This window comes from Parus major, chromosome 20 (genome assembly GCF_001522545.3).
Source record: "Parus major isolate Abel chromosome 20, Parus_major1.1, whole genome shotgun sequence".
NCBI classification, from domain to species: domain Eukaryota; kingdom Metazoa; phylum Chordata; class Aves; order Passeriformes; family Paridae; genus Parus; species Parus major.
This window is the reverse complement of record NC_031788.1, coordinates 12,382,077-12,406,166: the sequence shown is the minus strand read 5'-3', so window position 1 is coordinate 12,406,166 and position 24,090 is coordinate 12,382,077. Positions and strand designations below refer to the sequence as shown.

At 44.8% G+C, this 24,090-nt stretch overlaps 1 protein-coding gene across 1 annotated transcript in view; it reads right to left on the bottom strand.

Moving 5' to 3' along the window:
- Positions 1–741: 741 nt before the first annotated feature.
- Positions 742–24,090, bottom strand: part of LOC107213455 (formin-F-like) — a 29,198-nt gene continuing 5,849 nt past the window's right edge. Inside the window, exons 2-17 of the mRNA XM_015647916.3 lie at positions 20,413–20,517; positions 19,355–19,441; positions 18,275–18,448; positions 17,423–17,571; positions 15,435–15,608; positions 14,515–14,926; positions 14,158–14,320; positions 12,322–12,433; positions 8,926–9,016; positions 8,294–8,380; positions 6,462–6,614; positions 5,829–5,958; positions 5,659–5,691; positions 3,815–3,918; positions 2,684–2,767; positions 742–2,060 (exon numbers count right to left, since the gene is read on the bottom strand). Coding sequence (XP_015503402.1) covers positions 1,956–2,060; positions 2,684–2,767; positions 3,815–3,918; positions 5,659–5,691; positions 5,829–5,958; positions 6,462–6,614; positions 8,294–8,380; positions 8,926–9,016; positions 12,322–12,433; positions 14,158–14,320; positions 14,515–14,926; positions 15,435–15,608; positions 17,423–17,571; positions 18,275–18,448; positions 19,355–19,441; positions 20,413–20,517 — 2,163 coding nt within the window. The 3' untranslated portion in view covers positions 742–1,955. The remainder of the gene's footprint in view (positions 2,061–2,683; positions 2,768–3,814; positions 3,919–5,658; positions 5,692–5,828; positions 5,959–6,461; positions 6,615–8,293; positions 8,381–8,925; positions 9,017–12,321; positions 12,434–14,157; positions 14,321–14,514; positions 14,927–15,434; positions 15,609–17,422; positions 17,572–18,274; positions 18,449–19,354; positions 19,442–20,412; positions 20,518–24,090) is intronic.

Genomic DNA, 24,090 nt, shown 5'->3' with positions numbered 1-24,090 from the left:
ACTGGATAAAGTCAGGGATTTCTCCAGGCCTGGAGAGAGGGGCTGTTCTGAGCTGTGAGATACAGAAATTATCTAACCTGGCAGAAATGTGCATTTTAGGGAAACAAACCATGGAAAGAAACCTCCTTTTGCTGCTGGAGCCAGTGGTTCTGATGCTGCTGAGCTGACCCACAGCTGAATATTGACAAGAATTCCACTGACCTGAACTTCCTCTAACACCCTCACTAACATTTCATATTCCAGAATATGCCAAAAATCATCTCTGTGAGAAAAAAATAACCCAAATATAAAAATACTGCAGTTCTTGCAAGTCAGATTGCTCCTAATAGTAATATTTTCCACAAAAAGAAGCATCACCCAATGCTTTTATGACTTTTGCAGGATAAAATCATCACCTGCTAAGGAGGGATTCCAAGGACATTATCCACAGGGAGACTTGGAGCTCATCTATAAAATCCCAAATAAATGTTGAGGTGTAAAAAACATTATTGTTTTAACCATTAAAACACAATAATACAATTTAAGAGACCTGAAAAACCTCAGCCTTATGCTAAATAAGATAAGAAATAAAGAAAGAGGTAGGGAACGAGGTCTAGTTATTTTACCTATAAATCAGGATGTCTCAAGCTCCCAGGCAGGAATGAACAGTTTATTTGGGAAAATGGAAACATCTCCCACTCCACAGGAAAGCTTTGTGCTCTCTGAAGGGGATAGAACTTCCTGCCAAGGAGCTGCTTGGGCATTAATTTTTTTAATTAATGCTCCAGGATGTTCCCACAAAGGCACAGATATCGACCACTGGGCAGGAGATATTTTTAATTGGGAGAGGCCTTGCCAGATGAGCTATAAAACAAATACAAGCTGTTAAATAAAGTAATGGGGAAGAAAGAGTTGGGGAAAAAAGGTAACAAGGGAAAAAAAAGGAAAAAACCTTTAGTTAAAAGAGACTTAGCAGGATTTTGGAGTTAAAAACCCATGAAATTTAACATGAGCATCACGAAAGCCGTTCAGGGATGCAGGGATCCTGATACCATGGAAATGGCACTGGTGTCCAGGATGGTCTGGCATCATTCCCATGTAAATGAAGAGAATTCCCATTTTGGAGCTGTAACCACACACATCAAAAGCTGCCAGTGCTGTTGGCAGGGCAGGGACATGCTCAGGGCAGGGCACTGTGGAACGGGGCTGCAAGGAATTAAAAAGGAGCTGGATTTTCCTCTCTCAGGCAGAAATGAGGGATGGAAGCTGCAGATCCTGTAGGTATCACTGCTCTGATGTTGGCTGGAGGCAAATACAGCCAATTTGGCATAAAACTAAATACCTGGATTGCTTCTGCAAGTATTTTTTATGTAAAATAAGTCTCAGGGGTGCTAATTTTGGCTATTGATGTCAAATACATGAAATTAGCCATAAAAAAATGCTATTTTTTTTTGTCCTGCTTAGGGGGGACAGAGCAAAATAAAACACTCAGACTTTCTTCATTACATACCACATTTGCATTGTTTTAATAGCAAAATAAACAAGAATTTGTTAAAATATTCTCCTCTGTGGGCAACAGCTCCCCATTTCATTATAAAATGTGTGAAGTATTCTTTAGAAATTCCATCAGCACAAAGAAAGTTACACTGAAAATAATAATTAAAACTGGGTCAGAAGCATTCAAAGGGAAAGATGGAAAAGATGAATTATGAAAGGTTGAAAGTGTTTCTTTTCTCAATATATGGGAATCTGAAGGTACAAAAGCACAAAATTGAGAGGCTCATAAGTGATCTGGGATATTACAGGTTAAATACCACTGAAAGTTACACATTATAAATTGAATTTCTCTCCAAATCAAGGTGTTCTGCTGCACAGGTGAGATTGGCAATGTGCTGCTGATCATTATAAAATAAAAAACAATTAAAAATTGTTTTCTGGGCTCCTCCTTCTCTCAGCTCTCCATAAAATTTGGTTTTTTATGGTGTGACTTCAGCACACGCCTTCCTAAACCCAGTGATGAACGACGATATCCACCCAAAGAGTTCCTGGGAGTCCAGGTCTGCAGGCTCCCCAAACTTCACCTGGAAATTGGAAATAAAAGAATATTAAACTTTTACATCTGGGTGATCTAAACCATGTCCAGGAGCTTAATGAAATTTAAAGAGTGCAGAAAATGTAAATATCTCCATTGTTGTTAATATTGATATAAAGAAACGGAATAAGAGGTAAAAAAGGAAGGGGAAGAGGAGGAAGAATCAAACTTTGAGCTGTCTGAAATCTCCAGGGGACTGAGATCCAAAATATCCCAAATAAAAGTGATCTAAGGAGCTTTCAGTGAACTGCCTCAGTAACCTGGGTTAATCTCTCTGGCTGGACTACAAATCTCCAGCTGAGGAGGAGAAAAATCAGTAAATCCTGAACTTTTCTGGCTCTGCACTCGGGAGATGAATCCATTCATTAAAGGAAATGTGTACAAAAATGTCCAAATCCCAGGATATTCTTCCAGTTTCAGGGGTAACCACCCCATTTCTGTCCCTTTCCTCAAGATCTCTGACTGCTGTTAAATATGGGATTTTCTTTCTTTTTCTACAGCCAGTATAAATGTAAAGCAAGTGGGAATTTCTTCCACTCCTTTCCCCTCCTTTCCTCCCTTTTAAAAAAGAAATGTAGGTTTATTTTCATTGCATTTTAATCTGATATGTACCAGTACGTTGCTATAAAGCTTCTTCATTTCCTCACATCTTTTTGACAGCTGGGAGAGATCCCCTTCATATTTCTGAATCAAATCCTGTAATAAAATAAAACTTCTTAATTTGCTGTAGGAGCACACGATTAAAGCAGGAATTAAACAGCGGTGAAAGCAAAACCATTCAAGGCGAAATTTTCATGTCATAAAAATTTCACATTTCACAAAAGAGAAGCACACACACATTCCCTTGCAAGTATTAAGACATCAAAGACAAAAAAAACAAAAAAAAAAACAAAAAAAAAAAAGAAAGGTTGAAGTTAGAGAATTTTAACTGTGTTATAAAATGACAAAACCTAAATATGTGAAAAGCAGCAGAGCCAGGGGAGCATCACAAGGTCCTGATTTCCTGATTTTTGCCCCTGCAGCAAACACTGCCAGTTTTCAGGTCCTTAAAGGGCAGAAACAGCCTTTAGAAACAAACCTGGAAACCAAATTTCTTCATTTTGATTTGTTTGCAACACCCACATTTCCAGCAGCTCGTTTGGGACCCCCGAGGTGCCGCAGCTGCCCCAGGGGAGGGTTGGGTGGGATTTGAGGATGAATTTCTCCATCAGAAAGGTTGTGCAGCCCTGGCACAGCTGCCCATCCCTGGAGGGGATCAGAGGAAGGGCATGTGGCACTTGGGGACATCCCAGTTGTGCTGGGTTTGCTCTTAAAGGGCTTCTCCAGCCTAAAGGATTGGGAATGACTTATGGATAATCAGGATTTTATCATTCTGTGTTCCAAGACAGGGGCTGGAACTGGGTGATCTTTCAGGTCCCTTCCAAACCATTCCATGATTCCATGATCCTCTGTAAATCCCCTTCTGTCTGAGGGCAGAAGAAATAATTACAAATTCACTCTAAAACTCCCATTATCCCAAAGTGCTCCTCCAGGCAGCGTGGGGCTGCCTGCTCCTCATCCACTTGCCTGGGAAGGAAAAGCAGGAGATGCACAAACCTGAAAACCCTTCCCACACTGCAAATTACAGCACGAGTCACCCTCAGAAGGGAATAAAAATCCACTTTCCCTCAAATTCTCCTGGCCCCAGGTGTCAGCACAAACTCCCAGGTTACTCCTCCCTTAGGAAGGTTGTGGATGATTTACCTTTAGCTCCTTGAAGAACTGGGACTCCTGAGGTGTTGCCTTGCTTGCTTTGGGTTTAATGAGCCTCCGGCACTGGATAAGGTTCTCCAGTTCCTTTTTTAAAACTAACAAAAGGAAAAGAAAGAGAGGAATTTCACCGGCACGAAGAGGTGTCCAAAGGGCTGCGACGGTCTAATTTAGGGCAGAAGGAAAATAGAAGAGAATGTGGGTCTGCAATACATTTATCCAGGAGTATTAACTTCCTGGTGAGAGGCAGAGCTCCTGAAAGAGGCATTTTCTCAGGGTAAAAATGTGATCACATCCAGCAAGGGCAGGATAATGAAGAGGTCGAGAGCGTGGTAATGCAGCAGCCATAAATCTGACCTTGCACTGGGATTAACCGTGGAAATAACATCCTTCAAACCCACATCTTTGTGTAGGAAGTTCTGGGTTCTTTTAAAGATAAAAGAATAAAAAATCCTCTGTGGAACAGGAAGAAATCCTGTCAGCTGGCACTGGGCTGCTTCCCTGGGAGCAGCTGGGGCAGAGGGCACAGCCTTGGCTCTGGGGGCTCCTCTGGCATCTCCTGCCCTGTGCTGGGCAGTTCCTGCAGCTCCTGCAGCTCCTGCAGCTCCTGCAGCTCCTGCAGCTCCTGCAGCTCCTGCAGCTCCAGGATGTCTCCTCAGCTGGGAGAAGCTGCTTCCCTGGGTTTTGGGGCATTCCTTCCCCTCTGGCCTGGAGTGACTGCCCTGGGCACAGCAGGAACCCACGGAGGGAAGAGCCCAGCCCACCCCATGTCCTTGGACACCTCCAGCAGCTCTGCTCCCCACCATGCAGCCTGGCCCAGCACTCTCCAAAACTGTCCTGAAAACACTCACTCAACTTGAATTGTCCCTGCAGACCACGGGTGAATGAAGGTAAATATTGTTACATTTAGTGATTTATGTCTCCTAAAAGGTGTGCTGGAATTTCTTGGAGCAGGATAAAACACACTGGAGGAGCCTTGAGCTGCTCCCAGAGCTGGCCCTGAAGGGGTGCAAGGGTTTGCCAAACCAAAAGTGAAAGTGAGCATCATTCAGCTCTGTCATCAAAGGCTGAAATTGGGAATATTGGTCTGGAGTTGGCCAACACCCACGGCACACCTTCAAAACACAGATTATTATAAATTGCAACATAATAAACATCATTTCCAGCCACTGTCACTCTGCTATCAGCTCTCAAAGGGCTCAGTGTAAAACCCTCTGAGCTCCCAGGCCATGGGACTGTTCCATGGGGAGCTGGAAATACATCTTATAAAATCCATCTGCCCAAAATTCATCTTCCTTAAATCCATCTTACAAAATCCATCTGCCCAAAACCCATCTTCCCAAAAGCCATCTTCCCAAATCCCATCTTCCCAAAACCCATCTTCCATTTGAACAACTTTGTTCTGTCCCTCCTGTTGACTTCACTGGTGCTGGAATCCTTTCCAGAGAAGGGAACCAGTTTGTTTCCAGGAAGTTCTTGAACTCCAGGAAGTTTTCTCCTGCTGCACTCCCAGTCCCAGAGGCTCTCACAGCCATCACTGTGATGGGCACTTGTACCACTTAACTTTTTGTATTTCATGATAAAATCTATTTACCATGGCAAGTACATTTTTTTTTTTTTTTACATTTCTAAACCACCTGGACATACTTCAATATTTCTTTTTTTTGTTTTTAGATTCTTCACAGTACCATGGCAGGTTAAGCATCTCCATGGCAACACTTCACCTCAATGTTTTGAACCTTTAACTCTCTTTACAAACTACAGAGGTACACTGAAAACCTGTTCCAAATGACTGCACAGTGCATGAAAATCTGAATGTAGAAACCACATTTACATACCATCAACTTCAGCACTGAGGCCCTTCATGGACGCTGGAAAGGAAGAGAGAGGGGAAAATGATATAAATATCATTTATACAGCGAGAATGGGAGTTTGCACAGGAGTTGAAGGACTTAATTATTTATTTGCTGATCATTTGATCATTTTCTCCCCACTTCCCTCCTCTCACCATCAGGAACAGCTTCAAATTCTGTCAGCTCCTGAGGAAACGTGGCCAGCTCGGGCTGGTGTAGGAGGATCTGCTCCACCAGGGCGTGGAGAAGGGTGAACGTCCTCTCCTTGCCCCTCAGCAGAGGCAGCTGCAACAGAGCAGAGCAAGAACTGACACACTGAGCTGCCACCCCTCCAAAAACAAATAAACCATGAGAAAGCAGCAGCAGAGGTGCTGATGGATCCCAGGTGTATTTGGCAAGAATAGGAAACAGCGGAGTTAAAGTTCTGTTTTTCGTTTTGCTGTTCCACGCGCGCTCCTGGCTCGTAGCTGGTGTCAGACAATTCCTCATGCCAAGGGATTGTACTGTCAAATCAGCATTTGGATGTTCTACCTCATTAGAGACACAGCAAATTCAGCAGCACAAAGCCAGTGCTGCTGCCTGAAATGGGGAAACACAGCTTGTGATCACAGGCAGGAGAGAATTCATTGTTAAACAGGATTTTGTTCTCGTGTGACCGAGGGTGGGCGGTAAGATGTGAGCTCCTCATTAGGAATTATTGCCTCTCTCCACGCTCAGGGACAGTTCATATTAATGGCTAACAAACCTTGGAATAGGAAGACTTTAATTACAAGAAAATATTTACTCACTTTGGCCAGAGATGACAGTCGGAATCCTTTAGCCACCTCTTTCCCAGCTTTCTCATTCAGATGGTTCCCCATGGCTAAAATGTACTCCAAAACAGCAACAAACTTTGGGCTGGACTGCAGCTGCTTGCTCGCTTGGATATTCTGGATTATCAGCTGAAACACACCAAGTTTCCCTCAGACAGATTGAAAATGTGGATAAATCCCTGGTGTCTGCACCTTCTCTGTGCCCCCCTCGCTGTCCCCTCCTGAAATCCCTCCCTTGCCCAAGGACATCTCCCTCTCCAAATCCCTCAGGGATTTTCAGCAAGTTCCAAGCCCCCAAGAAAGCTGTGCTGGCACAGTCACCCCAAAAGGAGTCACATCCTTTGTGGCTGCCAAACCAGCTCAGCCAAAACAACCTCAGCCTCCTGTGCACAAAAAGTGTTTTGCAGTTTGGTTGCCCAAATTTCAGGGGTCAGGGGAAGCAGAGTCTGGAGCTCCATCCTTCACCTCCCTCCCTTCCTTTGACACCAGCTCAATGCTGTTATCAAAACTCTTTGCACAGTTTCCCCACAAGGAAGAATGATCATTTCCTGTACTCCAAATCAGTATAATTCAGTTTTCCCAGGAAGCCACCTCCCTTCTTGGGGCTATAGGCACAGGAGGTGATTTTGTTCTCAGTTAAAAAATCTGTATTTTTTTAGCACCACACCTCTTTTCATCAGTGCAAGTTTAAAAACAGGGAGAGGATGAAGCACATGGGTGCACTGACAGCTGTTGTTAAAGCATTTATAGCACAGCTCAGGGCCAGGGGGTGATCAGAGCCAACATTCACATTGCCCCTTGGGATTTTAGGTCTATATTCTGTGGTATAAAAATAGGTGTTAGCATGCAAAAGATCATACTTAGACACTAATTAGCTCTTCAGTGAACATTAAATATCCATCAAAGCAAACAGTGCACAGCACAACTTTCAAATATTCAATATTTGGCTTCAGTGGAGGACAGCAAAGGTGTGACTGCAGCAGGCAGGGTCAGGAACCTCTGCATGTCCCCTGTGCTCTCCATCTGCTCCTCTTCTGAGCTCCCCTCACTGCTACTGTGGGTTTAATCACAGCCAGAAAAAGAATAACAACTTGGTCTTGCAGAACTTTCACATTTTATTTTCATTCCCGTGCAGAACGAGGGCAAAAACCTCTGAAACATTTTCATGGTGTGGAAATCCTTGTTTTGAATCAGAGCATGGACAAAACCTGGCAGGGGAGGCACAGCTGGGAGCAGCAGGATCCAGTCACGAGACTGGCACTTGTTTATTTGCATCTTAGGTCATCCTGGAAAAAGGCAGAGAGGCACTTGAGCTCTGGTTCCCAAAAATTTCAGCCCAGAGCTGTAATCCTTAAGGGGAACAGCTCCTTCAATTTTAAAGAAATAATAAATATCTTTGAGATTTGTCAAAAAAAAATCCTCCATGTCTTAGACTGATTCTCTCAGCTCATGGGGCAGAAGCTCCCCACAAAGGGAATTGAATTTGAATGGTGAAATTCACTTCTGTCTTATCACTGGCCAAAGAAGGAGGAAAGTTTCATAACTCCAAATAAAATTTTGAGGATCTTTTCCTGTTCTTTTCTCCCTCCTTTGTGGAAGTCTATTCTACTGCCATGCCCATCATCTTGAACCTTGGTGGAATAAGGACAATATTAAACACACAAGTGGGAAAAAAACCCAAAAAGAATCCTCCCAAACTACACAGCTTTGAAATCTGCCCTGAGCTGGTTTGGGCCTCTCTGAGCAAACAGCCAGATGCTGATCACAAACACTCACCAAAACACACAGAAAAGGCTCCTGGTACTCACAGGCTCCAGATCTCTGATGCTCTCGGGGAGCTCACGGACACGGAGCAGCAGATCCAACCTCTGGCCCAGCTGAGGGATTTTACACATCTGCACAGAACCAGAATAAAAACTGACATTTATACCAAAACATGTGTATACCTTTCATTATTTATTGAGCAATTCAGCTGGGCCATTGCTTGCCTGATTTCTGTGCCCATTTATTCATTTTCCTCCATTATATTCATTTAATCCTAATCCTGGATATGCTCTGGCCCATAACTGTAAATTCACTGGATGCTCCTCGGCAGACAGTATTAAAATCAATTTTAATCCTTTCTTGTGAGCAAAGATGGTTAAATACATATAATTTTATAGATGATGGCTTCTAGATTTTGGGAATCTGGATTTAGGTCAGGATAAATCAGCTCCTACTCTGTAGGAAGAGGAGGGAGCGTGACTCGGAGACACAAAGAGATCCATAGCTCTCTTTTTGTTATCTACCTGTCTCAACTCTTCATCAGAATATTCCTTTTATGCTGATTCTGGGTGAGATTGTAAATTTAGGTTCTAAACAACAGCTTCTTGCAGTGGTTTTAGCTTGGAGAATGCCCTAAAAATAGGATGTGGTGTCCTTTAGTATTGAAACTCCTCACCTCGAACATAAACTGGTCAACCACGTGCAGCTCTGAGCAAGAGCCCTTGAAGGACAGGTACCTTCCTGCATCTTTGGGTGTGGGCAAATATCTGGAAAGACAAAATTAAAATTAGGTGTCATCTTCCTCTTCATTCTGCATTCTGATAAAATAATCCCTTGTCCTGGAGCTCCCTACATTTTGTGTGGTCTGTGTTTCATATTTACTGCTTGTCCTCTGTAGGCTTTTGAACCACGTGTGAGATGGGAGGCAAAAGAGATCTGCAGACACCTCTGGATATCTGGGAAAGCTTCCACGTGGATAAGGCTGGAAACAGCCAGAATGTCAACCCAAGACATACAGAGAACTCAGAATGACAGAATATTTTAGAAATACGAGACAGAGGAGGTCAGGCCCTGATTTACAAAGAGGTTGGATCCTTTCTTATCTCTGGTGAGGCAGAATCACAGAATATCCTGAGCTGGAAGGGACCCACAAGGATCATCCTGTCCCTCCTGGCATTGCACAGACACCCCAACAACCCCAGCCTCGAGGGTTTCTCTTCTTTATCACGATTTTTACGGGGTTTTCCACTTGCTTAAATGGTGACAACACAAAACACAGACCCACATCCTCCTCCCTTCTGCACAAGGTCACAGAATATCCTCCAGGGCCACGGATTTTTAGAAGGTTGATGTCTTCAAATATTCCTCCAGTTGGAAAAACAAACACAGATCTCCCTGCCTGTCTGAGCCATCACTGGGGGAATTCACAGCTTTCTTCAGAAAAATGGAATCGATGTCAGAGCTCACATGTGAGGAGTGTAAAGAAGCTGAAATCAGTATTCAGACCTACTCTCTTTTCTTTCTCTTAAAACAAACTTCTAAATTTGCAGCAAGAGTGATTAAACATTCATGGGCAGAGCTATACATTTCCAGTAAAAGTCAGGGAATGTACTCAAAGATGGAAAAAGGCAAATATTTTAGCAAGTTAAACACAGGACAAACACTAATATTTATTTTACTATTGTCAATAATTAATATGACATTCCAATTATAAAATTGCTGGGGTTTGAATTAACTCTATATTGTAGCAGATTGAAATGTAATCCTTTCAGCCCACTTTACCATCAAGGAAAAAAAAAAGAGAATTTTTATTTAAAAATAAGTTAGCTGTTGGCAAATGAAAGGGTGTTTATTCACATTAAAAATAGTTTGAGCTTTTAAGCAAATTCATAGAATGTATTTTAAAAGGTGACAGCAAACATCTTCATTTAATCAGAAGTCTGATATCCCATAAAACTCTTTAGCTGCATTATGCATAGAAAATGGAACTAACAGATTATCTGGAAGGTTTAAAGCTCAAAGCACTAAACAATGGGAGCCATGAGAAAGGAGGCACAAAAACACATGAATGCATTCCATAAATATCTTTTTACATGAATGCAGCTCTAATGGAATTTGCACAATGAAAAAGATTCCCATTTCTCTGGAAAAAAAAAAAATAAGTTTAGAGGGACGTGGAGTGCTTTGCTGTTAAGAAATGAGGAAAAAAATCATTCAGAGATGGAGAGGTTTCTGTATGAAATTCATTCTTGAAGTTCCCAGTGATATCCCATCACTTGCACTGGATGCATGAGCAGGACGCTGCTCCCTGGTCCCAGCCTTGAAAACGGGATTTGGCTGTGGCTGGAAGGATTTCTCACTCTCCAGCAGCAGGATTTGGACACTGTGCCCTGGCTCAGACACTCTGGCAGGTACAATTTGCACTGAGAGGAATTTTCCAGCCTCCTGCCAGCTCTCCTGTCCTGCCCATGGGCTGGGAGTCACCTGGGAACGGCTCACACCGTTCTCCAAGGAGAGATTTCCCATGGGACACCTCCATGGGGTGGAAAGCTCCTCAGAGGTGCTGAGTGCCCTCCTTGTGTCGTGCCAGGGAAACCTGGGAGTGCTGATGCTCCAGGAGAATTCCTGTCTGCTCCTTCCATCCTTGGGGATCCAAGCCATCACTTTGAGATGGATCTCAACTCTTCCAGTTACACTCAAAACTCTCGGGGTGGAAAAAGGTGCAGCTACCTCTCAGTGCAAGATTTGCACGTGGATTCATCGATTTTGGCAGTAAATAATAATCCCAGGGACAGAATCCTTGAAGCCAGCTAGCATCGTTTGAATCCTTGAAATTATACAACATAGAGCAATAAAACAATCAATATCCCTTACACATTCCACTGCTGGGAATATTCCCTCAGCATTATTGCCATCTAAGAAAGACTTCAAGGAATAAAATATGATATTTCGAGCTTCATTGCCATCATTATTATTATTATTGTCTGATGGCAAAGAGCCCAGAGGCCATAAATCAGCGATGGCACAGCAATTTCAGCAGCCTGGAGATCCTGGACTGAGTCTGCAGGGTCAGAACTGAGTCCTGAGCAGCAGAGTGGGGTCAGTGCTTCCCTCTGAACCCAGGTGGGAGCAGGGGATGCCCTGGGAAATGGGGCTGGAGACATTTCCTTTCCCTTTGCCTTTCCAGAAACAGCTCCGTGGCACTGGAGAGCACCTCCATGTCCAGACATTTCCCTGCAGCTCTTTCCTGCCCAATTCCAGCACTGCAATAAAATATTTCTGTTCTCATTGAGTCTTTAGGGTCAGATTTTCAGCAGCCCCTCAGAGGGGCTGTGCACCTTCCAGCAGATCCCAGTTGGTGTGGGGTTTAACTGGGACAGCAAGGAAACGCCTCCCAGAAATCAAAAACCATTTCAATCCCACCCATGTCCCTCCTTACTTCAAAAACCATCCCACAGAATGACATTAATTCCATGTTTCGTGTCTGTTCTTCCTCACATCGCTTCCCAAGCACAGATAGGATTCTCCAGACTTCAAAATTACTGTCTCCAATCAGGATTTTAAGGGCAAAATTAAACTGATTCCACAAGAAGCAGAAACATCAATTATTTACTTCCTCACTTTATCTGCCAGTGCCTTCTTTTTCCCGGTTTTCTTTAGCAAAACACTTATTTTTTCAGTTTCACATCAAGCTTTTGCATGTAAAAAATGTTTCTTAAAATGGCTCAAATATTACCTGGGGACTGGGATGTGAAGCATCCAGGATCCCACTTCTTTCCTTTCTTTCTACATCTCAAACTATTCAAAAAGATAAAATCCAGTTCCTGTGAATTTCACATGCCAGTAGTTTACTGACACTCCCAAAATCTGTCCAATTTTGTTACAGCTACAGAAATCTCCACTCTGCTTGAACCCCCAGATCTCTGCCACTCAAATATTCCCAATATCCCATAAACCTCCTTTAACTCTTGTCTGCCTTCCTCCTCTCCAACCTTCCAAACTTCACATCACTTGCAGAAGATTCTGCCTTCTCCAAAAGGTCCCAAAAGCAAACAATTCCCCCCAAAATTACCTTCTCAGTGCTGTAATCTGCTCATCTGTGAGCCCACCACTCTCCTCGTGGATGATGAAGAGTTTGTCCTTCAGCTCACTCGGTTTTATACGGAAACTTTTAAGAAAAATGTCTGGAGAAAGAGGATTTTTGGGTTACACGGAAGGGAATGCTTAAGGGAAGGAAAATCACCAAAGTATCTCATCTATACTTAGCAGAATTAAAAAAGAAAGCAAAAAATAAAAAATATAAATAATGAACAAAAAGAATAAAAAATATTTAGCAGCTGCTGTCATAAGGTAAAAACTCAGCCTTCATATTGTATTTAAATTTACATAGCAGTCATCAAGGAAAAACAAATCTGAGGATGATTTTTTTGTGTCTTGCTGATACCTGCTCCCTGTGTGGCAGAAATTTCTTTTTTCAACAAGAATCCATCAGAGAACTTAGATTTATTTATTTTTTATTTTCTCCTAGGCTGGCCTTGAATTTAGTGTGGAGATCTCTCAGAACTTTCATTTTCCTCTGGCATTCACAACTCTGCTCAAAATCTCCAGGATTTTTAACCTACTGGCACTTCAGAGCTTCATCTTTTTCCTCATTAATTTAAGGACTGTGGTTTGCAGCACTTGCAGGAAGATTAATCAGAATTCTCAGGATCAAATTAACTTTTGATCTGAGTAATGTCCATTATAATAAGGATATGCCAAAACTCTCACTGATGAGGATAAGATTAAGAAAGGGATGTAGAACGTCCCAGCGAAAAATGCTGTAAGAGGAACAGGATCAAAAGGAGGAATGGTGCTATTTGCAAAGCAAAAGAAAGACATTTCCTCAAAGAAACTGCAATAATTTAGTAGATAAAAGTGCTATTACAAGATTCTTTTATCTGCAACGGCACTTTCCCATCACTCTTCCTTTTAACCCTTCCAATTGTTAGTCAAGGGATGCAATAATTCCGAGTTATCTCCATTTACATTTCCCAATTAAAACTTTACGCGCTCTCCAAAATACATTTTTATTCATGTTCATCAAGATGGAATCATTAAAACTTCAGAACTGACTGCCTCAAATTCTTTACACATGTAACCATCTTAAAGCATCTCTAGGTTTTACAGATATTTTTTGGAAAGGTGTTGTTGTGGCAGAAATCAGAGTGCCCTTTGAAGAACAATTACTGCTGCCCCTTTAGTATCTACTGCTTCTCACTGAGGGAATGAAAAGACCTCTACAATATTTTATTAGGGAGATCAGGGTTGGGTGTTGAGCTGCTTCATTAGCTCTGAAAGGCTGGTCTAGGTCAGGCTTTTTTAGAATCCCACCTGAAACAGGAGAGCAGGGGTTCTCAAGAGCAGGATCCTGTGCACAGCCTGAGCTCAGCCTGGGAACAGCCAAGAATTCCAGAGCTGCCCCAAAGGCTCCTCTCACCATCCCACCTCCCCCCAGACGGGTTCTCGGCCCCACTGCAGCACAGCACTCCAAGTTCTGCCTCCCAACCTGCTCCTGGTGACTTTGCAGCCCACAAAATTGGAAAGCCTTTGTGGTCAGAGGCTTAAATTGATTTCCTGGGTGTTGTGGATGACTTCACACATCTGCCCCACGACAGCAGCATCACAGCTCAGTGGCACAGCCAGGTTTGTACCAACAGAGCAGCTTGGGAATTTATCTCTGCAGCATCCAGGGCCACCTTTGGAGCAACTGAGCCATGGGGTTGTGTTTTTTTCCAGAGAGAGAAGCACGGGGTTAAAAGATGATTTACACACAGCCTTGCTCACTGCATGGCAGAAAGCAGAAATAGCAAAGGCAGGCAGAGCTCAGCTCCAGAGAGGAGCACACAGCCCCTGTTAATCCACTTACTGAAGTTATGTGCAACTTTTCTGTCCAGCAGGATGTGCTGATTCACTGAAGGCTCGCTGCCCAAAAGCACTGCTGTGTCCTGGATCTGGAACTGCTCACACAGCCTGCAGACATCTATTTTTCTCTTGCCTGGGTCACACGACCCCCAGACAGATTTTTGAATCTAAAAATACAGAAGGGACACAGGGTAAACAAAAAGCCAGAAGAACAGAGGCTCTTTGTTCCATGCAAACACAGAGAGGGGCATCCAGGTCATTGTCCAGGCACAGCTGGACTCTCATAAATATCCGTGTCAAACTGGCTACATTATTTAGTTTTTTTTTTACCTTTAACAGCTCCCCTCAGTCTCATGCTCACCTTGTCACAAGGAACGACATCCCAGTGCAAGGCTTTGGTTCTCTTTGCTGCTGGAGAGGGGCTGCAGGGCTGGGGGAGGGCAGGAGGGGCTGGGGGAAGCTCAGCTGTGCCCATGGCAGGAGGCAGAGCTGGGGCTGCCTCCCCCTCTGCAGCCCCTGCCAGCGGGGCTGGGGGCTTGCTCAGGCTGCTCCTCGCACAGCTCCCACCAGGGTGAGGAGTCTCCTCCTTCTGCTCATTCACAGGCACAATAAATTCCTCATAATCGGCTTCAGGGGAGCTGCATCCTTCAGCTCCCTGCTGGGCCGCAGCGCTGCCCGGCTGGCAGTGCCTCTCCAGGAGGGACAGCCACTCCCTGCACAGCCTGCCAGCAGCCTCGGGCCTGCTGCTCTGCACTGTGGGGGCTATCCGCAACCTGCAAGGGAAAAAGGGCATCCAGAAATGCCAGAAGTGTGAAAAACATCCTGCCCAGCAGAGTCCTGCTGTGGGCAGAGTGCTGTGCCTGGCTGAGGGGCCCAGTGCTGCTGGCTCTGACCTCCTCGGTTAATGGCTGGGGTTTGGACATGCAGTGACCTCGCTATCCCTCCTGTCCACCTGGGGAAGGTGTGTCACACCTGCCTGGGGGGAACAGCCCCTCAGAACCTGCTCACATCTGTCCCAGCAGCTGTGTCAGGCATCCCCTCACAGCTCCTGACACGGCACCTCCACCAGCAGCCACAGGCAGGATCCCAACACATCAGCTCAGTTTGGATTCCTCCTGAAACCCTCCCCAGATCTCTGCAGAGCAATGGGAGGGGGAATCTGTGTCATTCTGGTGGCCTCATTTCTCCAGTGTTGTTATTTTCCTCTGGGCCATTGCCATCCTCTGCTGCCTGGCCTTGTTTGCAGCAAGTCTGCTTTGACAAATTCCGAATTGTACTTACAGGTATCGGTGATCTCTGGTGTGGAGGGAGAAGGTGCTGCAGCCACTGTCCGTGCTGAGCCCCACATTCCCAGCTGCCAGAGGAATTGTGGCTGTGGCAGGGGCTGCAGGGCTCCTGCCCCCCAGCCCAAGGCAGTACAAAGCCAGTTCTCCTTCCCGCAGCTGTGCCAGGCACCTGAAGGACAAGGGATGGAGACACAGCTCATTCCTCACTGCCTTCGTGTTCACACAGCCTGGCCTTTGTTAAAGCACCTTCCAGTGTCAATAAACCTCCACATTCTTACAGCACCCTCCAAGGAACAGTCAAAAATATCAACAGCAGCACACAAAATCTTTGGGATGTTCTTATTTGAGTTTCTGGGTTTCAGCTGACACCGAAGTAAAGTGGGACATAAAATCTGAGAGCTAAAGTTAAACCTGACCATCAATTCAAAATCACCCAAGTCCTGTTAATTTTTTGGCCATGCTCTGTCCCTCCCTGTCCATTTACTCCTCGTGTTTATTTGGGGTGGTGGATCTTTGGGACTCTGAGCTTTTGAAGGAAATTTGTGAGTGAGCAGTGCAGAATGAGGCTTCAGGGTTTTTGTGTCTTCCAGGTTTCACTCCACCAAGCTATAAGCAAATCACCAAGTTTAGTTTCCAATCATCCAGCCCAATATCCCTCTCTCTTGGAAATCCTGTCCCTCCATGGGAGCTCATCCCTCATTCCCAGGAGTCACTTGGCAGGGAAGGGTCAAAGTATTCTGCTCTTGAGGGCTTCCAGTGACTGTGCCAAAATTTGGGGAAAAGCTCTTTAAATTATAATGAATCCTGGAAGAAATTGCCTGAGCATACAGAGCTTCCATCCCAGCAGAATCCTCTGCTGCAGCCTCTCCTCTGGAATTCTGCCCTGCTCTTCATAACAAAGGTCCCAACAAGAGGTTAGGGTTGTTTTACTGTGGGTTTTATTCTTATTTAAGCTTTTGTCTTCTCATTTTTCTGGAAGATTTCTGCCTTTCTTTATCATTCTGGCAGTTCCAGCAAAACTCTCTTTCCCTCCCCTCTCTCTTCAAGGTGTGGCTGGCTGATTAAGGTGTTCTAGAAAGAATTTAAATAAGTTTAGCTGCTCCAGAACAAATTAAACATAAAATATAAATTGCATCTATTCCCATACAAACAGTCAAAGTGATAAGAATTGTTTAATGGAGCTGGCAGTGCTATTGATCTCTCCTTTCTTCCAGGCAGGGACTTATGGTTCAATCAGATCTCCAGATGCTTCCACCATCACTTACTTTGCAAAAAAAAAAAAAGGAAAAAAGGAGGAGGAGAAGAGAGGATTAATATCAAGGAGAAAACAACAAGGGCTTTGCTTCACAAGATAAACAGAAATCAATTTTTGTTTGTTAACAAACCTGTTCAGTGTTGCAAGGTAACAAATCCTGGACACACTCGAGGATAGTGTTTACAAGACTTACAGTGTTGCCTTTTAAAAGCAATTAAAATCATTTTCTGTGAACTGTGAAGTCTTTTGAGATAATTGCCTTGTGAAGATAATTACAATGGGAATTTTTTTCCATTAGCTAGACAGAATTTTTTTCCTCTCTCTTTCTGTCCTTTGATGGTTTAAGAAATTTCCAGGTGTTTGAGGAGCTGTCTTGGGGAAGGGTGGTTTGTTTGCAGAATGGGGAGCAAACCATGGAAAAACCCCTGGATTACTGAGAATGGAGGGAAAAATCAAGAGAGAAACAAAGTCCCAGCATCAAAATTGTTCTGAGCACCATCACCATCATAGATTTGGGCTGCCAAAGCTCCCAGCAGCCTCCAGATCACAGCTTTGGTTTTTTTGGGTAGCACCACTGCACTGACAGCTCATTGCAGTGCTTCCATCTCAGGCAGATTGGGCATCTACCTTACACTTTAAAAAAAATAATCAAATAAATAATTAAGTTATTATTACATTCAAATCTAAATGCATCTGTCAGAAAATTTAACGAAATCCAGAGCTCATACTTCACCCATTCAGTGGAGGTTGAAGTGCTCTGCTGCAAATCCAGCAGCCCTTCGTGGATCACATCACATTCTGCAGGTCTCCCAGGGCAGGACTCCACTGGTCTCTTGGAAGAATTGCTCTGTATAACTCTGCTCAGCAAGTAGATTATCTAAATAATAAATGACAGCAGAGAAAAAAAATATTTTCCATGTTAATTCCCTTGAATAAGACATCAATAGTTGGATTTTACAAGTGCAAAGCCACAGCCAAATGGGTAAAATAAATCAACATAAGATATCTCAGGTCCTTCTATGATGCAAAACCACTTCACTGTGATTTGGTTCTATGCCTAAACCTGTCTGTCTAAGGAGAATATGATTTTACTCTGAAGGGGTTACTGTAAAACAGAACTTTTTAATCATGTCTAAAGTAGTCCAGGACAAAGTTTTTGTTCAGCTCAAGCCCAAGCAGCACTCGACTGATTCAGCTGAAAATCTCAGACAATGCTCAGAGATGAACCACTGGGTCTGTTCCCAGCGTGAGGACAAGCCTCATTCAGCCTTAAAATCGGGCATTTTAACAAATACCTTATAGAGAGAACAAAAAAGTGCTTTGAAAGCTCCAGCTGGGATTCAGCTGTGCACATCACCAGTTTTGTTTGCCTGTTTGAACACTCCCAGAGCAGTCCCATCCATGCTGTGGCTGCAAACTGCCCCACTCGCACATCTCATCTCGAGCTGTGCCAAAATCCTGCGGCCAACTCCATCCCGAGCTGGCATTCCCTTTGTTCCCAGTGCCGGGGGGTGAATCCCTCCCTCCTTCCCTGCCTGCACAACTCACAGCAGTGCCTGGGTGCCACCAGCCCAGCTCACCTTCCTTTTATCATCGAGGGACACAGCCTCCAGCTCGTACTCCTGCCTGCCCTGGAACACGATGCTGAAGCGCCTCCTCTCTGCGTCCTCGCAGCCTTTGACTTGTGAGAAGGGGAACTGCTTCTTAATAGTCCCTTTCTCGATGTTAAAAATGGTCCTGCTGTTGAAATCCAGCTGCAATAGAAAATTCTGCATCGCTCGAGGCCGTCTTTGGTGAAAGGCAAAGGCGGCATCCCAATGTTACCACGTGAAGGGGTTTAGATAAAAGACCAGAATAAATATCATTTAAAAATTACATTCCACCATTAAGATGCTGCCCAATGTTTGTTTTAGTCACAAAAACTCCCCCAGATATTCCTCCTAAACTGTGTTTCCACACATCTCTTTCAATAAATATGCATCACTCTGAAATATTCTTTCTTTGTAAATTCTCCTCATCTCACAAAACCCAGTTTTTGCAGAAAGTTCCCCTTCAGCACAAACTAATGGCAGAACCACTCACTCAGTTCCTCACTCCTTCATTCTGAAGTGCAGGTGGTTACAAAAGCAATTCTAAGTCAAAAACTTGCACATGCAGACCACACCAGCAAATGCCCACACTGTGGCCTTTCCCTCTGTCCTGTTTCTAGCAGAAAACCTCCAGAGCAGAACCTTCCTCATGATTACCTCTGACTTTTGAAGGCTGCTGGTAATTAGAGAACTGAAATTAAACCAATCCAGATTCTCAGACTGATAATTCCCACATCTACTACACATCTCTCCATTTTTCTGCTTTATGTCTAAATAAATAATCTTTTCATTCCAAAAAAATGGTGGATAATGGTGGGAAAATTACATTTTGTACAGTTAAGATGTAGTAAATAAAAAATCCTACCCTGTAGCATGCATTATTTGGACTTGTACATTATCAAATTTTGTCCAATCTATGAGTAGTTTTAATGAAATCCATGGAAAAAAAAACATGAAACCTTTGTCCCTGACTTCATGAAAGGAGAAAATCACAGTCAGGGGTTGTTGACAGAAATTTGCTTTAATATATTTTTATTCACTGTAGCAAAAGTGAGAATTTTTTAAAGTTACCTGCAGAATCCGTTTCTGCCACCGGTAGTGTTTGTATTTGTAGATAATGAAGTTAAACTGGGACCCAGTTAACAAATCCTGTGGGTCCTGGAAAACAGAACAGGAGTCACATCCCAGGCTGGGATAAGGTTTGGCCACCCAAATCCAGCTGTTCCCAGGTGAAATCTCTCTCTGTGAACAGAAACAGGAGCCCTGCAGGAGAATTCCACAGGGATGGATGGATGGATGGATGGATGGATGGATGGATGGATGGATGGATGGATGGATGGATGGATGGATGGATGGATGGATGGATGTGTCCTCCTGACTTTTGTTAATCACGTCAATGAGGATGGAGAGAGATTATTGACAAGGGAGAATGGCTTCACACTGGCAGAGATTGAGTTTGGATTAAATATCAGGAGGAAATTCTTTGCTGTGAGGGTGGTGAGGCCCTGGAAAAGAGAAGTCTTGCCCTGCCTGAAGGAGCTGCAGAAAAAATAAAGATTTCCAATGGATGGAGTGCCAGAAATGGCTTCACACTGAAACTGAGGGGGTTTAGATGGGATATTGGGAAGAAATTCATCCCTGTGAGGGAGGGGAGGCCCTGGAATAGAATTCCCAGAAAAGCTTTGGCTGCCCCATCTCTGGAAATGTTCCAGGCCAGACTGGGCAGGGCTTGGAGCAGCCTGGGACAGTGGGAGGTGCAGGGAGGTGGAACAAAATGAGCTTTAAGGTCCCTTCCAACCCAAACCATCCTGTGATTCTGCAATTCCCTGATTCTTCCCCACTTTTATTAATCCAGGACTTGTTGCTACCCTTGGAATAACAACCTTTGTATAGATTTGAACTCCTTAATCCAGGTAACCCTCAGTGCAGCCACAGCATTTCCAGGGAATTGCTGTCACACAGGCAGCACCAGCCAGCCACCCCTGTCCTGTTCACTCAGGAGCTGGGCTGTTTGTGATTCCCAAACCAGGATTGTATCCTTGGGAGCAATCCAGACACACTCCTCACCTCAGCAGGGCTCTCCACAACACCTGGATATATTACAAAATACATCAAAGGAGCAGCCTCACCTTTTCAGCATACACCTCCTTCTGTGCCAAATGCAGGGCTCCTTCAATGCTCACTTCTTTATTTTTCACCATGTTCATAATTTTGAGGATTTTTTCCTGGTTTAGCTAGGAAATAAAAAAAAGTCAGTCAAATGTTTTAGGAGACATGGTTTTTCATCTGGCTGTGGAGGATACAGAGTGCTCGTGACACAGCCACGGTAGCTGCCAGAAAATTACAATTTCACTCATATTTTATGTTCTACTGACGACCTGCCCAGCAAATATAATCTCCCTTTGAAACCCGGTGAAAGTCCACAAGATATCAAATATACAGGGGTTTTTACAGCTTTGGAAGATGTGGTGGTAATATCTGGAGATAGAAGTGCCAGGGGGAAACCTTTTTGAGTTAGAAACCCTGGCAAGAAGTGAAAACATCAATTTTGCATGGCAGCCTGTCTCATCCTGAGTGCAAAGCCCTGCCTACAGGACAACATGAAAGGAAAACCAGGAGCATTTGAAATTTTCAGGATGAAGAGGGGGCAAACTGCTGTTGGTTCAGGGAGGTGCAGCTGCCACGGGGACTTAGTGCAGCACATGAAAAGCCAGCGTTGCACTTCCCCTTTTTCTCTCCCCAGAGCAGGAGCTTGAGCTGCCAATGAGCTCTCACATGAGTTTCTATCACTGCTGTGATGTCCCAGCCCTTCCCAAGCCTCCTGGCCCCTTCCCAAACCTTTCCAACCCTCCTGGCCCCTTCCCAAACCTTCCCAACCCTCCTGCCCCCTTCCCAAACCTTCCCAAACCTTTCCAACCCTCCTGGCCCCTTCCCAAACCTCCCCAAGCCTTCCCAAGCCTCCTGGCCCCTTCCCAAACCTTCCCAGCCCTTCCCAAGCCTCCTGCCCCCTTCCCAAACCTTCCCAACCCTTCCCAACCCTCCTGACCCCTTCCCTGCCTTTCCCAACCTTCCTGGCCCCTTCCCAACCCTCCTGCCCTTCCCTGTGACCGTGAACAGGAACCGAGCAGGGACCAAAGGCCAGGGGAGGCAGCAGGGATGCAGCAGCACAGCTGGCACACAGCTGGATGGGCTCTGCAGAGCACAAACCTCCCTCCTTTGGGACACAGCACAGAGCCCCTCTGTGACAGCCCTTCCTCAGCAGAGCAGCAGCCTGGAAGGAGCCTGGAGCTCCAGCAGAGCTCGGGAACTTGGAGATTTTTGTATCCAGACTCCGAAATCCAGTGTTCCCGGTGCCCTGAGAACAACCTCACCACCGAGAGAGATTCCAGGGATTTCCAATCATTCCTTCCCAACTCCCCAGGAGCAGAGCCCAGCACAGGCTGGGCAGGAGCAAAGGAAGGGCAGGAGGGTTGGGAAAGGCAGAGAAGGGGCCAGGAGAGTTGGGAAGAGTTGGAAAGGGACCAGGAGGGTTGGGAAGGGATCAGGAGGGTTGGGAAGGTTTGGGAAGGGTTGGGAAGGGGCCAGGAGGGTTGGGAAGGGGTCAGGAGGGTTGGGAAGGTTTGGGAAGGGTTGGGAAGGGGCCAGGAGGGTTGGGAAGGGATCAGGAGGGTTGGGAAGGGTTGGGAGGGTTGGGAAGGGGCCAGGAGGGTTGGGAAGGGGCCAGGAGGGTTGGGAAGGGATCAGGAGGTTTGGGAAGGTTTGGGAAGGGTTGGGAAGGGGCCAGGAGGGTTGCGAAGGGATCAGGAGGTTTGGGAAGGGTTGGTAGGGTTGGGAAAGGGAGGGAAGGGGTCAGGAGGGTTACGAAGGGTTGGGAAGGGACCAGCAGGGTTGGGAAGGGGGCTCCCCTGCAGCTGCAGCTGGAGGTGTTGAGAACCTGCCCTGCTTTCCCTACACCCACCACTCTGCACAAAGAGAGCAGCTCCTCTGCTGGACACCCCAGCAACGCAGCACGAGCTCCTCCTGGAGCCACACAGCATCGCTGAGGATGGCAAAACCCTCCAGACCACTGTGCCCAACCTGTGGTGGATCCCCACCATATCCAGTCCTTCCTTGGCCACTTCCACCCCTCCAACCGACCCCAGGCACAGCTGATGTGCCCCACAAAAACCACCAGTCCCACCCCAGAGGTCCAGCAAAGCCACAGGTTCCCCCTTTTCCCCAACCACACTACACCCAGCACTCCTTATTCACCAAACCTCTGCCAGCTCACCCTGGACACAAACTCTGCACGTTTTTACCACCTCCAAATAAAAGCAAGAGAAATATTTTGTTTTTAAAAGGCCTGGAATTTTCAGTGCTAATGGAAAGGTGAGTTATGGGCCAGCTCCCAGCTGCAAACAGGAACGGGAGCAGTGAGGAGGGAGGGAAATTCCATGAATTTTCCGGATAATTCATTCACAGAAGGTTCCTACGATGATCTCCCCGGATTTTAAATGGCCACACATTCACACCTCACAGGCACTGGGTAGCATTAGATCTCAACAAGGCAATTCCCCACCCAACAGGCTCTGTGTGAGTAAACACCAATATGGATATATTTGAACTGAAAAATGCAGTTACCTTAAGGCAAAGCTCTGCCAGCTCCAAAGTGCAAGAGCTATTTATTCAGGATAGCAGCTCCTGAGATGAAATTGGAGAGGATTTTTGCCTGTTGGGCTTTTTGGAGAAAGGTTCAAAGAATTTTTGCAGTACAATGATAATTTTAATTGCTTTTTTTTTTTTTTTTCCCCAAATTTAATATTTTAAGATATTTTCTTTTAAAAAAATTGTAGGAAGGAAGACATTCCACTCAATATTCAATTCTTCTGCTTACCTTTGCCAAGGTCTCCTCTAGACTCAAATTAATTTCTGCCCAAGATGTGAAAGAAACAGGCAACATGTCTTAATTCCATTAAAAATGGATGAGGGAGGGGAAAACGTTCACAAAAGAGAAACAAATCATTCTGTTTGTTTAAATCCAGGAAGGTTTGTCGGGAATTCAGACCCCTGACAGAGGAGGAGCACACAAAGGCACTGCTTGGGGCAGTTATTTTTAACAGCACCTTGCTGGTTTACACCTCTCTTAACTCTCTGCACATCTGGAAGGAGGAGGGGAACATTTCCAAAGCCAAGAGAGGCCAAAAAAGGCATTTTCCAGCTTATGAGAACTGTCAGAACTCTTTGTCAGAAGTCTGGTTCATTTAGGTTGCTGACAATCATGTTTCAGGGTATTTTTACTTGCAAACAAGACTTCTGTATCAGACCCTGACCTTTATCCTTTGGTATCTCTGGGCCTTTTCTCTCAGCATGACACAATTTCTGTAGTGTGTTTGTTTTGCTTATATTTTTCTTAAAAAGAAACAAAATTTGTCATATTAGCCACCAAAATGAGGACATAAGCCAGTCTGTGCTATGTTGCCTAATAAAATGTGACTGGAGGAACCAAACTGAATGTTTCACACAAGACTGAAGAACAAAACTTCGAAAAAAATTAAATTCTTCTCTTTTTAAAGCAGACACATTAAGGAAATACACGAGATTGTGTTAATAATGCACTCACCTGCCAGGTTAAAGCAGCTTGCTTAAAACAGATTAAATTTTCATCACCCTCCCCAAATTCAGTAAAGCCACACAAGTGATTTGAAAGAATTCACAATTGAAGGAAGAGCGTGGGGCTCCAGACATTCCCTGGAAGGAGAGGTGAGGTTTTTCTTTTTTGGCCTGGTATAAAATGTGTTTAATGGGGAGAGAAGAGATTTCTGCCTTGT